General features: G+C 43.2%; 1 protein-coding gene across 1 annotated transcript in view; it reads left to right on the forward strand.

The window, feature by feature from the left end:
* The window catches only part of LOC124798562 (TD and POZ domain-containing protein 1-like), a 41,720-nt gene extending 26,243 nt beyond the window's left edge, over positions 1–15,477 (forward strand). Inside the window, exons 2-3 of the mRNA XM_047262020.1 lie at positions 2,545–3,121; positions 14,398–15,477. Of these exons, the coding sequence (XP_047117976.1) occupies positions 2,556–3,121; positions 14,398–14,965 (1,134 nt within the window). The 5' untranslated portion in view covers positions 2,545–2,555 and the 3' untranslated portion in view covers positions 14,966–15,477. The remainder of the gene's footprint in view (positions 1–2,544; positions 3,122–14,397) is intronic.
* The last annotated feature ends 263 nt before the right edge of the window (positions 15,478–15,740 follow it).

Raw genomic sequence — 15,740 nt, forward strand, 5'->3', positions numbered from 1 at the left:
TCTGCTTTGTCACTGAGCTGTACTCTCCCAATCTATCTTTTGCAATGATGTTTTCATTATTTATCATGTCAGTAAAAAAAGTATATCGTTGCAACATCTTTTTTTTTTTTTTTTTTTTTTTTTAAGAGGCTCTGATTATTGGAAACTCGAACTATCGAGACTCTACTGTATCATGATTCATCTGGCTACTATACGAACTGTGAAATGTCTGCCATTATGGTTTCACAAGTCCACCATCTTTGGCCCTCCCGGCGCACAGCGTCACCAAGGAATTCCCAGCCACATGCACGATGGACCACGTGGTCCGGCCGTTGTGCGGCATCAAGCGCTTCCTAACGAGCCGCTTCTTGCCGAGCGGTGGCCGCCAACTCTGAACTTAAAATATTTTCAGGGCACCAAGGCTCACCCGTTACCTCACAGGTGATCCTGTTCCACTCTCACAAGCTGAGAGAAAACATGTAGCCCTAAGTGCTATTTGCTTTCACGAAACATAGGAAAGATGTTATCTGTTCAAAACAGTCCTTTATTCACAAATCAGAGAGTTGCATTTTTTAGGAACGGGGTGCTGTTTGTGTTCGCTCTCGTCGTAGGTTGTCCTATGAAAAGACATTATATTGCCTGGCTGAGATCTCGTATTGTTGGCGGACATGCCGCCGCCGTCACCCCCCGTCCACCTTCTCCAGTTTGCCGATGACACCGCCTTCCTTGCCCTTGCCCCCACCCTGCAGTTCTCCCAACACCTTCTCCAATCCCATCTTGACCGGTTCACCGCTTGGTGCAATCAGTGGTTGCTCAAGGTCAATCCCTCCAAAACCCAGGCGATCATTGTAGGCAAAATCACCCCTTCCTTCCGCCTCCTTGATTTCTATCTCACCATCTATGGCCATCCTATCGCCCTCACTCCCACCCTTAAGTACCTTGGCGTCACCCTCGACCGTTGCCTCTCCTGGACTCCCCATCTCCGGACAATCCAAGCCAAGGCACGCTCCCAACTCCGCCTCCTCAAGCTCCTTTCCGGCCATACGTGGGGTCTGGACCCCTCCACCATCCTCCACACCTATAAATCCCTCATCCGCCCTATCCTTTGTTACGCCCATACGGCTTGGATCTCTGCCCCCCCTACCTTTTATAAATCCCTCCAAATCCTTGAACACCATGCTCTCCACCTCGCCTATCGCATCCGTCTCCCCTCCCCTACGCGGATCCTGTATGATCTCATCCCCTTCCCCCACCTCCTCCTTTTACTGAAAGGATACGGATCCTGTAGACCTCCTGCAAACTCGATCCTCCTCACCCACTAGTCTCCCCCATCCTCTCCCACCCCTGCCCGCTGCCGTGCCTGTATTCCCACGTCCCACTCGGTCTCCATCTCTCCACCCTCCTTACGCTCTCCCAAGGTGGCTTCCGCCAGCTCCCTGATGATGCCCTCCTCCCCTCCATCTACCCCTCCTACCAACTTTGATCCTCCCACCCTCCTCCTGTGTTTGCTCCTCTGGGCACCCTCCCTCCCTTCTCTCCCTCTTCCCTCCCTCCTCCATTTCTCCCCACTCCTCCCCTGGGCTTCCCCTCCCCTGTCCATCTCCTCCTCCCCCCATCTCCTTAGCCATTGGCATCTTTGTTCTCCCCTCTCACCCACCTCACCCTTATTCCCCTCTTGGCAGGTTCCCGGACTCGCACATGCTAAGTGGACATTCGCGCGCCAGAGATCATCGCCATCAGTGTCTCGTGTGTGCCGTCGTGTTTAGTGTTCAGTGTTCACCGTCACACTCCATCGTTCACCAGTGCCATAGTCATCTTTAGTGTTTGTGCTTCGTGTCAACAGTTTGTAGTGTGGATTGTCATCGAGTGTGACGGGCTTCATGTTTTTTTATGTTCATGTGTCTACTGTTTTTTCCCGCCGTTTTTCCAAGTGGTGTATCTTCTCTGTTTATATTATTGTACTATCTTCGGCTGAAGAGTGGCGTATTGTGCTGCTGCCAGCCTACCTGTTCTACAGGTTTTAAAATCACAATAAAGAAAAAAAAATATCTCGTATTGTCTGCAATGCGTCGTGGAATCTGCAGCTCTTTTGTTTGGCTAGCAGCTTCCCTATAGACCCCGACGTCCTGGCACTCTAACTTCAGAGTTCGCCCCCTTCTTACTCTTTGGCTGTGTCCTACCCGTGGCTTCTTGTGGAGCGACAGGTAGGCTACAGCTACAAATGCCTCTCTATTCGACTAACACTGAGACCCACACAGATATTCCCAGAAAACAAGCACCCTGTATTGCCATAGTCGTGGTCTTAGGTCTAACGTATTTAAGATGAAACGAAATAAACAGAGAAAATAACTACAGATGAACCTAACAGTTGCTTGTTATGAAATCAAATTCGTGGTAATTAAAGTGATCCAAATTCAAAACAGTATTAATCAAATAAATAAATAAATGAGAAACATGAGAGGACGAAGCACAGTCAGACTGAAGCCATTAAGGATCTGTTGTCAGCCACTTAACCACTGAGCCACAGAGGCTGCAACTTAAGGATGGCATATCTGTGTCTTGCAGGTGAAACTGCGATGGAAAAGAACAGAAGATGGACCCTGTCGGCTGACCTGGGGGCGCTGCTGTCGTCTGGAAAAGCTGCTGACATCACCATCATGGCGGACGGCGTCTGGCTGCCGGCGCACAGAGCAGTGTTGGCGGCGCGCAGCCCTGTCTTCGCCGCCATGTTCCGGCACGATGTGCTGGAAGCTTCTGAGGGCAGTGTGAACATTGCAGACATCAACCAGGAGGTGCTGCAGCAGCTGCTGCAGTTCATGTACACTGACGAAGCGCCTCTGCTGGAATGCGTCGCACCGGAGCTGCTCGCGGCAGCGGAGAAGTACGGTGTGACCAGACTGAAGCAACAGTGTGAGCAACAGGTCATTGTGGACCTGTGTGTGGAAAATGCTGCAGCCAGCGCCGTCCTTGCAATGGTCTACTCGTGTGCGAAGCTGAAGGCGGCAGCTATCAGCTTTATCAATTCCCACTACCAAGAAGTTATGGCTACAGATGGTTGGGCTAGTGCCATGAGGGAACACACGGAAGACACTGTGGAGATCTGCCGTCTGCTGAGGGATGCAACACGCCTTGAGTCAGAATGGTATGACTGCCTGTGTGCTTGTTTTCTATCCCTTACTGTCTTCAGTTTTTTATTTGTTGTTGCTGTTGTGGTCTTCAGTCCAGAGACTGGTTTAATGCAGCTCTCCATGCTACTCTATCCTGTGCAAGCTTCTTCATCTCCCAGTACCTACTGCAACCTACATCCTTCTGAATCTGCGTAGTGTATTCGTCTCTTGGTCTCCCTCTACGATTTTTACCCTCCACACTGCCCTCCAATACTAAATTGGTGATCCCTTGATGCCTCAGAACATGTCCCACCAACCGATCCCTTCTTCTAGTCAAGTTGTTCCACGAACTCCTCCTCTCCCCAGTTCTGTTCAATACCTTCTCATCAGTTATGTGATCTACCCATCTAATCTTCAGCATTCTTCTGTAGCACCACATTTCGAAAGCTTCTATTCTCTTTTCGTCCAAACTATTTATCGTCCATGTTTAACTTCCATAGATGGCTAAACTCCATACAAATACTTTCAGAAACGACTTCCTGACACTTAAATCTATATTCGATGTTAACAAATTTCTCTTCTTCAGAAACGCTTTCCTTGCAATTGCCAGTCTACATTTTATATCGTCTCTACTTTGACCATCATCAGTTATTTTGCTCCCCAAATAGCAAAACTCCTTTACTACTTTAACTGTCTCATTTCTTATTTATGAGCTCCATAATCATGTTATCTTAAGGGTGATATATGAGGTGTTCAAAAAGTCTCTCTGCAGTGCCGTGCCGGCCGCGGTGGCCGAGCGCCTCTAGGCGCTTCAGTCCGGAATCGCGCGACTGCTACGGTCGCAGGTTCGAATCCTGCCACGGGCATGGATGTGTGTGATGTCCTTAGGTTAGTTAGGTTTAAGTAGTTCTAAGTCCTAGGGGACTGATGACCTCAGATGTTAAGTCCCATAGTGCTCAGAGCCATTTGAACCACTTTTTGCCGTGCCGTATGATTGTTAGCTTCGCGTGCCGTATGCCGCAGTGGATATAACTGAAACTCAGTGAAATACAAGTTATTAATTTATTGAATATTCATTTTTACTTCCAAATTTTCACATTGAATGTTGAAAGTGTCCCCCCTGTTGTTGAATACACAGTTCAATTCGTCTAATCATGTTTGCAAACACAAGCTGTAACATTTCTTCTGTAATAGAAGCAGTGAAAGTGGATATTGCAGTTTTTAATTCATCGATGGATTTTTGGACGGTTTTTATAGACAGTTGCTTTCGCTGCACCCCAGAAGAAAAAGTCAGGTGGTGTTAGGTCAGGCGATCGTGGAGGCCAAAGTCCCTGCGAAATTATGCGATCACCAAAAACATCAGCAAGCAGTGACATTGAATCGCGAGCTGTATGCACGGTTGCACTATCTTGTTGAAAATAACCGTTCAGTATATCACTTAACGCAAGTTCTCCTATGAATGGGTACAGAATATCACTGCAGTATCATTGTGCGTCTATTGTTTCGTTGAAAAGTATGGGACCCACAATCCGACGTCTAGAAATTGCAATCCAAACTTCTATTTTCACAGAATGAAGTGGTTCCTCATGAATACAGAATGGATTTGCAGTACTCCATATACGATAATTTTGCGAGTTCATGTACCTGGATACATGAAACCACGCCTCATCAGTGAAAAACGTTTCATTAAGAATATCCCTTCCATTTTGTTCGACGAAATTTTTGAACCATTGACAATAATGCAGTCTCTTGCCATGATCAGTATTTTTCAGTTCTTGCACGACTGTCACTTTGTATGGCAAAAGTTGTAATTTTTTCCTTACAGCTGTATGTGCCGTTCCGACGCTAACATCGATTTCCTGGGCGAGTTTTCTTACTGACATATTCGGTCTCATGGACGTTTTATCGGAAATATCGAGTAGTTTATCCTTAGACAAAACGCTAGGACGACCACTTCTCAGGGCATCTTTCACTGAACCCGTACTTCGAAATTTGTTAATCACATCTCGCACAGTATGGCGATGTGGGAGTATTGTCTCAGGGAAAACTGAATTTAATATTTGACGAACTGAAACTGTGTATTTACCTCCAGCTTTGAACACTTGTTCGACTTAAAAACACACGTTCTTCAATGGTTAGCATTTTAACAGAGACGAAAGCGAAACAAACGAACAAAGGAACTAAACTTAAACGTTCACGTCAACATGTAACGACACCCACCAACGATACTACTGACGCTGGCTGAGATAAACGAAACGGTGGAATGTTGGGAGAATCCACTTCTATGGAAGTAATACAGGCAGGCGAACGATCATACGACACGCACGGCTAGCAATCATACGGCACTGCGGAGAGACTTTTTGAAGACCCCGTATAATCCATAATATTATAAAACTGTGTATGTATGTGTCACATCTCCTCCTAAACCACTGGACCGATTTCTAACAAGCTTGGTGCACATATCTCTTACTGTCGGTTAACAATCACTGTGGGATAAGAGCCACGTACCTGTCAAAGGGGTGGGGAGTGAAAAAGTGTAGACTGTGACACGTGAGTTCCCACACTTCATTCATTCAATATTTGTGAATGAGAGCACTTAGCGACTTGCAACAAACTTCACAGACAACATCAAATCCTTACAAAAATTTTCTCACTGACTCCGGTACAAAGTTATGAAAGGAAAAATGTTTATTGCTTGCTACTTTTTCCGCTGACCATGCATCGAAGATACTGCACGAGACATGACGTTATAAATTATTGCTTCGTTACTAGCAACTGTATTCGAGACAAATTTACAGACAGTATGCACATATACCCCTGAATGTTCAAATGGCTCTGAGCACCATGGGACTTAACTGCTGAAGTCATCAGGCCCCTAGAACTTAGAACTACTTAAATCTAAGTAACACCGTTTAAAAATGTACCTCTGTGCAGACGTCGACAGCCATTCAGCTAGGTGGCTTTCCGCTGCTACTCTGACACCTGGTTGCAGGCATGCAGAAGCTAACAAGGAACCCCTTCAGCGCGCGGTTGCAAGTTCAATCTTTAGCAAGGCTCATCTGAAAGAGTGGTGTTAACGCTTATGACAGCAAAAATACTAGCTGCTAATGATTCAACATGTGCATCAGGAGGGCGACAGGAAACGAACGTCCGGGAGGTACAGAGATCAAGTATCTATGGGATCTATGTATTACAAGTCACAAAATGGACATCCTCGTCATTCAAGAAATGTAAAAAAAAAAAAAAAAAAACCATTAACTTGCACCGTGAACACCGAATGAAAAATGCCGCGCCACAGTGATAACAAAGGTTCACACCATCAATATCGAAGGCGAGCTCCTTGGGAGTTACAAACCGTGTAGCACGTTGAGCTAGGTACCCATTCTTCAAGAATGCATATACAGTCAGGCTGGTGTAACGGGGTGATAAGAACTGATGGAATGTGATGACATGCAACCGACAGTGAAACAGTCTGTCTTGGAGCTTATCGTGAAACTGGCTATTCTTTAAGGCGAACCTCCAGATAGTGCGATATCTTTTATAGGCAAGGATAAAAACAAACATCCGGACGCTGAATATGTCCAGTGGTTCTGGGTGGTATGAACTGCAAATGCCACACGCTTTTCAGGAGGAATAGTTTTCTCTAATGGAGAATGATTTTTATACACAGACCAGAAATCAAGCAAAAGCAAATTATTTTGACCACGTATTGGCCAAAAGCAATGCTTACACCACATTTGTAGTTCCCTTACGCCCATTTTCCCACTCTTAATTCAAAAAATGGTTCAAATGGCTCTTAGCACTATGGGACTCAACTGCTGAGGTCATTAGGCCCCTAGAACTTAGAACTAGTTAAACCTAACTAACCTAAGGACATCACAAACATCCATGCCCGAGGCAGGATTCGAACCCGCGACCGTAGCGGTCTTGCGGTTCCAGACTGCAGCGCCTTTAACCGCACGGCCACTTCGGCCGGCCCACTCTTAATTGCTGTGACGTAAATATTCCCTACTCCCTTGTAAGATCACGCACACACAAATGAATGGTAGGGGGCAGAGCACCTCCAACTTCTCGCAGCACAATAAATGACTTTCCAGCCATTTTACCATCCAGATTGACAGTCGAAATAATTGTATACGAAAGCGTTAAGACATCGATGTTGGTTGATCTTGATGCAAATCTCTTGGTACTTCTAATTTCCAGGGTTCCTTAATGCATTTCTTTTTCAAATTCCGATTGGTCGGAGCTGAAAACAGTTTCCTCACGCAACGTTAGGATTAGTTTGTTTATCTCATCTACATATTTTCGGGCCGTTTCCGCAGCTTGCTGTGCATTGTCAAGTTGACAGTTTGTTTGAAATTTCGTTACCTTACGTCTTCCGTTTCTGTTGCACTGTTTGAAGTTATGCAACCATCCACTGCTTCCTATGAAATTACTGTAATCTATGACGCGCACAATATGATGTGCAAAGGTATTAGGTCACTATAAAGCCTAGTTTACACGACGACACTAGGTTGCAGGCTACAGGCCGCTGCGCATGCGCGCCCCGCGTTGCGCAACTCGTTGGTGAAACTAAACACTTTCGGCGTGTTCCAACTTTGGCGACACTAGTTGCATGAGTTTTGAGGTTATGTGTGTTCGTAGAGTGTAGACAAATTGAAATATGAAGTGGGGAACGGAGAATAATGTTCGCCTTTTGGATATCTATGGTTTGCACAGGTGTTTGTGGGATTTCAGTGAGGCTCAAAAAATGGTTCAAATGGCTCTAAGCACTATGGGACTTAACATCTGAGGTCATCAGTCCTCTATACTTAGGACTACTTAAACCTAACTAACCTAAGGACATCACACACATCCATGCCCGAGGCAGGATTCGAACCTGCGACCGTAGCAGCAGCGCGGTTCCGGACTGAAGCGCCTAGAACCGCTCGACCACCCGGCCGGCTAAATGTTTTCACTCGTTCACCTACAAAGTCCATCCACACTGCTGTCAGACAGTTGAAACTACCACGTTCAACTGTGCGTAAGGTCCTCCACGAGAACTTATGGATGTACACTTGCAAAGCGCAACTGTTACAGGCACTCGAGTCAAATGACAAGCCAAAACGGACAGAGTTTGCACTCAACATGCAGGAACGCCTTTCGGAGGATGAAGCATTCCTTTAGCGATTACAAAAATAAGCAACATATTGCTGCCGCTGAGACCGTCATATGCGATCACAACATAGATGGTGTGACAATATCGGAGCTGCAGGGCAAAATTTGAGTTAGGAGCGCATACTTCTATACAACTGAATTAAGAAAGATAAAAGCAAGTGTAATTCTAGCTGTGCAGTGCTATTGTCTACAAGACTAAAATCCCATCGTTCGAGTTGTCCATCTCTTTGTTAAGGAATATTGTTGACAGGAGGAAAGGCTATACAATTCAAGAAGCTGCATTCTTTATTCCATATTCATCTATTTAAAACGTCGCTGCAGTGCTGCCCATTCACATATGTTTGAATTTTGAAATATTGCCACTGTAAAGATCTATCTTCAAGAGAGTAGTTTGCAAACTATTCTCTTCCTAATGCGGCCTACTTCGAGTAATTATTGTTGCTAATGTTAATAATTATGACTGTTAATGTTAATAATTATGACTGTTAATGTTAATAATTATTGGTGTTAATGAAATAGCGTCATCACCAACTAAAACCGTGTCTTATAACATGCCGAGTGTTCTCGATTGTATTGCACGCAATATGATATGTAACTTCAGTTCTGGTGACAGTGCTTCATCCATTGCAGTACCTTTATTCCTTATCACATAATTAACTCTATTTAGAAGAAACGTGAACGGTTCTGGTGACATTCTAAGATAATTAAAAGAACTTCTTGGATCTTCAGTTATAAATTATTTCAGCAAGGTTACTGAGGAACCGAGCTGACGTCTTTTCTTCATCCAGTCACGAATCGAAACACGTTTCTTAGTTTTTTCTTATGCAGCGATTCCACGAAACAAGCTTTAACTCCATCACAACTCGTGCGACGTGCAGCTGCCAAAACTTTCATTTCAGACACGACTCAGGGACCCACAAAACGACGAAACTGAAGTGTATACTGGTGTCGCCGTGTCTACAGTCATATATGAAACCACTTGCGTGCAACTCATTCCACTCAACGAGTGGCGCAACCCAATGTCGTCGTGTAAACTAGACTCAATGCACATCCTGTTAATTGTATTAAGAATTCTTGAAACGCGCAAGCACCAGTTTTTGTAACAAGTGCGCTTTGTCCTCCCTTGGCTATCCGTAGTTTTTCTCATGCACTACAAGATCATATTGCTGTAGCCTTATTCTAAATCTTTTCATAATACTGTGGATGCTCTTCCATGTTAGTAATTATGCTTAGTACCCGCTCCTTGGACAACGACTGGCGTTTATTACGTTCTACTGTAGACAGGATTTGTGGCTCCCTGTCCGACAAGGATGATGAACTACATAGCTCGACGTGTTTCAACATCACTTTCACTTTTTAAGCACGTATTGTCATAATTATACGCCTCATGTACGTTGTCCGCACATTCGAGTATATACGACACCACACAAGCCACTGACTCATCTTGCAGAAACGCTAACATTCCATCTGCCACTTCTTTCTCACTCTGTAAAATTCCGTGGGTTCCTTTTTGACGAAATGTCAACTTCGGCAACTGTTGTTGTAGACAAAGTGCAATGTTTGCTTGAGTATCGTTGCCATTACTCTGCTTTGTATCAGCACCACTAGCGCATTAGCAATGCTGTGAGTTACTCGGAGGCCGGCCGCTGTGGTCGAGCGGTTCTAGGCGCTTCAGTCCAAAGCCACGTGGCTGCTACAGTCGCAGTTTCGAATCCTGCCTCGGGCATGGATGTGTGTGATGTCTTTAGGTTACTTAGGTTTAAGTAGTTCTAAGTCTAGGGGACTGATGACCTCAGATGTTAAGTCCCATAGTGCTTAGAGTCATTTGAACCATTTTAGTTACTCGGCGACTAAACAGTTCAGCTACGCTGTAGACTCATGCTATGCCCACCATTGGATACCTCCAGTACCGGCCCCTGTACGATAAGCAGCCAATATTGCGGGTGAATGGTAGACAATATTCTAGGCGCCGAATATTGTACACGTAATTAGCCATTTCGACCACGCACTTAAGGGGTGCCTTGTTAGGGGTATCGTATGATTGGTTGAATGATTCCTACTCAGTGATGTTTTAGTCAAAAGAAAAACCTTTTCTGGTGCACAATTTTACATTTGTTAATATTTAAAAAAAGGTTGACTATATTTGTTGCGCTTTGAAATCTGACTATATACAGGGTGAATTACCTAAAACCGGCACTGCAAATGCTGCGAAAATGGTAAGTGCTACCGATGTGCTGGTTTCACAAAATGGATTGGTTGTCAGGGGCTCGTATTGTTAGCCAATCCACAGATTTTAATAATACGTAGAAAGTGAATTTTTGTGCAGACATAGTTCGCCTCCGTAGCGTAGCGGTAGCGGTTCCGCTTATTACGGAGGGGCCAGGGTTCGATTCCCGACAGGGGACTGGGTGTTGTGTGTCTATCACCATCATTTTCATCATCATTGACCCGCAAGTCGGCGAAGTGGCGTCAACTAAAAAGGACTTGCAATACGGCGGCCGAACTCCCCCTCATGGGGCCTTCAGGCCAACAATGCCATACGCTCATTTCCATTTTGTGCAGACACACACTTTTTTTAATGGAACAATGTCTATTGAGATTAACAGACTAAAATAAGGATAACTTAAAATGTCAGTGACGTTTGTTGCAAGATTCTAGTGCGAATCGTTTAGGAGATATCGTATTTTGAAAAGTTTTTACACCGAAACTCGTGTGTGCCATGAAACGTGCATAATTGCTGGGTACGATGTTGTTGTGTTTACTTACACTGTACTTGTGTGTGCCTTGAATGCATTGCGACTTGCGAGTCAGTTAGCGTGTGGCAGTCCAAGTTTAGATCGTGAGTAGATGATGGAATTTACGAATACAGAAAAAGCGGACAAGCTGATGGTGTGTAGGAAGGACGCAGTTCTGGCATGTGCCGCAAGGTACCCCAATAAACGTTAACCATCTCTGCAATTATTTATAAACCTCTTCAGCCAGTTATGTGAAAGTGGTAGACCAACACCTGTACTTTATTTATCTAATCGCATCGCTAGCCCCCCCCCGTCGGGCAGACCGTTCAATTTGTCGCCACTTCGGCGACCTGCAATCGGTGAGGATGATAGGATGATGAAGATGACAGCACAACACCCAGTCCCTGGGCGGAGAAAATCCCCCGACCCAGCCAGGAATCTAACCCGGGCCCAGAGGACTGACAATTCGTCACCCTGTCCATTCAGCTACCAGGGTCGGACAACACCTACACAATGTAACAGAATGAAACAAGTAAAGACAGAACAGTGAGAAACTAATGTTCTTGCTGCCGTTCTTGCTGCGCGTTAGCTCCCATGCAATCACACAAGGAAGTTGTATGAGTCAGGCAAGTGTCCTATGCATTTTCCATCGACAAAGGTTCTGTCCGTATCACATCTCTCTCCATCATGATCTGTATGGAAACGATTATGAGAATCGTGATAACTTCTGTATAAGGGCATTAAGACATGACACTCCAGATGTATCATGTGTCTTGTTTAATGACGAAGCCAAATGTAACAATCGGGGCCATGTAAACCCCCGAAACATGCACTATTGATCTCCCGACAGTTCCCGTCAGGTGGAACGTCAACATCCATGGAGTGAAACGGATGCGAAAAGAAGTTCCTCTGCAGACTAGGTGGAACTTGTGGCACCACCATGATGGCTGCCCACCGCACAGTGCACGAAGTACTACCGCACGTCTTCACGAATTGTTTCCAAATCGTTGGTTTGGTCACAGAGCACCTGTACCTTGGCCGGCCCATTCCCTGGATTCAACGCTTTTAGTCTTCTTTCTGTGGGAAAAGTTGAGAGACGTCGCCTACAAGAACATAGCAACTTCACCTGATGATATGCAACGACATATTACTGCCCCCCACTCGGACATATCTGCTAAAATGCCAGCATGTGTGCAAGAGTCGTTCCTTACTAGACAGGAAGCGTGTATTGCCGATGTCGGTGGTCATTCTGAACACAACCGGTGATGGTCAGTTGTCTCGTTACCGGCCAGAATCCACGTAACTAGTACATGCAGCTGTGTTGTTCTTTGGTGTGTGCTACCACAGGTATAGCAGAAGTGTCAGTGTGGAACACTTCCAAAATACGATGTCTTCTAAACGACTCGCACTAAAATCTTGCAATAAACGCCACTGACCTCCTAATTTACCCTACTTTTAGTTTGTTAGTGTCAACAGGCATTGTTCCATTAAAAATGTACATTTGTATAAAAATATACTTTCTAAGTATTATTACAAAGCTGTAGATTGACTAACAACACGAGCGCCCGGCTACCAATTCATTCTGTGAAAAAAGCACCTCAATAGACATTCCTTTTAGTTCTAGGCGTTTCACCCTGTATTTGTGCAGTTCTTTTCAGACAGTACCTCGCTACAATTAACTGCCTCATCTGTAAAATATTTAAGAACACTATTAATATTATTTGTCAGGTGCTTAATATATGATATGAATCCCACAACACTTCCCTGGGGCAAACCTAAAGATATTTCCACTTCTCCATCGAATGTAAAATACTATGTCCTTTAAGCTTACAGCTGTTCTCAGCTACACATAAACTTCATTTCTAATTGTGAATTAGTATAAAAAGACTTTATTGTGATAAAACTGAGTTCTATATCAGCAAAATGACAAAATAAATTTATTTACACTAATCGCTAAAACTAAAGAAGAGGCTGATAACCAATGTAACAAACTCCTATACCACTTAAACATTTTTACAGTGCCCCCAGAATGCCACAGTTACAATGTTATGGGTATGATACTGTAACATGTTGATGCTACAGCCCTATTTGTACTAATAAATTTACTTATCGTAAAGACTTAATTCAAATGAGGAAGTGAGATACAAAATAAATATTTATAATTTTTATGTTTTCTTAGATTACAAGAAGACAATTCATGATTTTTACTGTTGATGCTGTTACATATTGTATGACAGTCCATCATTCACTAATGCAGATAACTGCTTGATTCACACCTTTCGATTCTTAACTCGTCTTCATTTTCATGTAATTGTAAGTCCCTGGAACAGTTCAGTACCATATCAGAACCAGTGACAGGTGGCAGGTTACCAGGTCTAGAAAATATAATCCCTAAGTAGAGGGTTGGCAGAACTGAAAGTTAGAATTTGGCAAATAGGTAATACGCAAAATGATATCAATCAACATATTCATAAAAACAATTATGCAATTGTTCATAAGAGTATAAATAGTGATTTGAGTACTTAGTGCTTTTGCAGGAATGAATCAATTTACAATATGGCAGATGAGCCACATTTCACGAGGCTTCAGAGGCTGTGATAGGCAAGTTCTATGAAGATGCACTTGGAATTCTGTTTTGATTTGATAAGCAATATTCAAATCTTGCTATTTGTTTCCTATTCGATATATTTCTTCGATTGAAGAAAGTTGTTAACTATGAATTCTGGACAGTGTTGCGTGCTGAACCTTATCTCATAGCATAACCCTACTGAAGTCATGTTAATTGAATATTACCTCACAAGGAACCTAAATTTAGTAGAGTACTAAGAACAATAACAACGAAAAAATTGCCTTTGGAGATTAGAAGATTTCCAATTGCTGTTAAGTATAAAACATTTCAGGTACATTAGTTTTGTTACTTGTAGCTCTCTGCATGGCTTAGTAGTCTCATAATCACAGTCATTTGTTCAAATGTTACTAGTAGCAACGTTTTTCATTTTTATTTAAATTACAAATGTATCGTCGAATGCAACTGGTAACTAACAATAAGAACATTATTTTTCTAAATTATTTACTCAACATATGAAAGTGCTATCAGTTAATTCTTTAAAAAAAATTTGAAACATCAAATAGAAAATAAAATACCTCCTTATTTCTAGGTATTCAACAGTATTACTGATATATGTATATAATTTCTTTATTTAATGATAAGGCATTTCGAACGTCTGTGCTCAATTTTAATTTATTTTTATATGATCATTAATTAAAAGTAGAAAATTATTATGTTCATCGAAAATTTTTATTCCATTCCCTTGCCAGTTCATTAGTGTTTAATTTTTTGTGCAGATGTTAGCTATAGCTGCTGTGGTTGCTGCAAACTTAATAGCTGTTCTTTTAAATACCACAATTCTCCTTTTCAGCAAGAATGAAACACCAGAAAAGACGGAAGAGAGTAGGGGTGACCTGGCAGGCGACCTGGTGGCACTGCTGGAGTCTGCTGACAGCAGTGACGTGACACTCATGGTGGGTGGGATGCCACTGGCGGCCCATAGGGCACTGCTGGCAGCACGCAGCCCTGTCTTGGCTGAGAAGCTCAAAGACACCCCAAATGGTACCCTGCAGATGGACGGAGCACCACATAAGGAGTTGGGCGAAGCCCTGCTCTACATGTACAGTGACCAACTGCCACACCCAGAAAGCGTCAGTGACAAGCTCCTGGTGCTGGCTGACAACTATGAGCTTTGTGTTCTAAAGAAATACTGTGAAGAGCAGTTAGCAGACCAAATCTTTGTTGACAATGCAGTGTCCCTGGTTGTGGTCGCAACAAAACACTCCTGCACCGCGCTCAAGAGAGCTTGTGTTGATTTCATCAGGAGGGAAATCTTCGATGTGATGGACACGGCTGGTTGGGAAATGGCATTACGCAATGACCTGGAAATCATGGTGGAGATATGCAAATGTGTGGCTTCAGCAGAAAGGTATAGGTAGTTTTGTTTGTGTGGATAATACTGTAACTATTTCTATATTTTTGTACTTATACACAGGGATTGATCGAAATAACGTATTGACTGCTGCAAAAATTGAAACACATGGAAAAAATAATGTGACAGAATCCAAGCAGAGAGGGAGTGTAAAACAGTGTACCAACGATAAGTCATTAAAATTACTGAGAAAGTATAGGAGTGCCACGTCCTCCACATCAGTACACCTTTTAAAACACAGAAGTCTAAATTTTTGTGCTTCAGGGAAAAAATAACATCTTTGAACAAGAGAGTGGGGGAAATGAAACTCATTGTCGATGTATTGGACAACAATAAATCTATACACATAGCGTTGAATGTGTGCTGAGAGGCAAACACTCTACTGGCGTACTTAGAAGGAATTAAAGAACAATCTGCTCAGAAGAGTTTGCCGAAGATGCTAGCTTTGCAATACTCAATGAGTAAACAACTGTACCAGGAATAATTAATTCTGCAATAAAGCTATCATAACTAAACAAAGCTAATGGGTTTGCAATTAAGTAATTTTAACTGATAATGGTTAAAGTGTGGACAGGTTTGCTAACCAAATGTAGTTGAACTAGAAAAATCTAATTTAGGATCAAATTAACTTTAGAGTGATCATCAAATTTCATCTAGCTTAGACCACTGATAGAGTATCTGTTGCTAATGTTTTTATAGGTGACAAAATTTAATCACTCTGTGGTGGTACATTAGTGACAGTAGATAATGATTAATTTGATTGATTTCAGTACAGAGACTGT

The sequence above is a fragment of the Schistocerca piceifrons genome, chromosome 5 (genome assembly GCF_021461385.2).
Source record: "Schistocerca piceifrons isolate TAMUIC-IGC-003096 chromosome 5, iqSchPice1.1, whole genome shotgun sequence".
Classification (NCBI taxonomy): Eukaryota; Metazoa; Arthropoda; class Insecta; order Orthoptera; family Acrididae; genus Schistocerca; species Schistocerca piceifrons.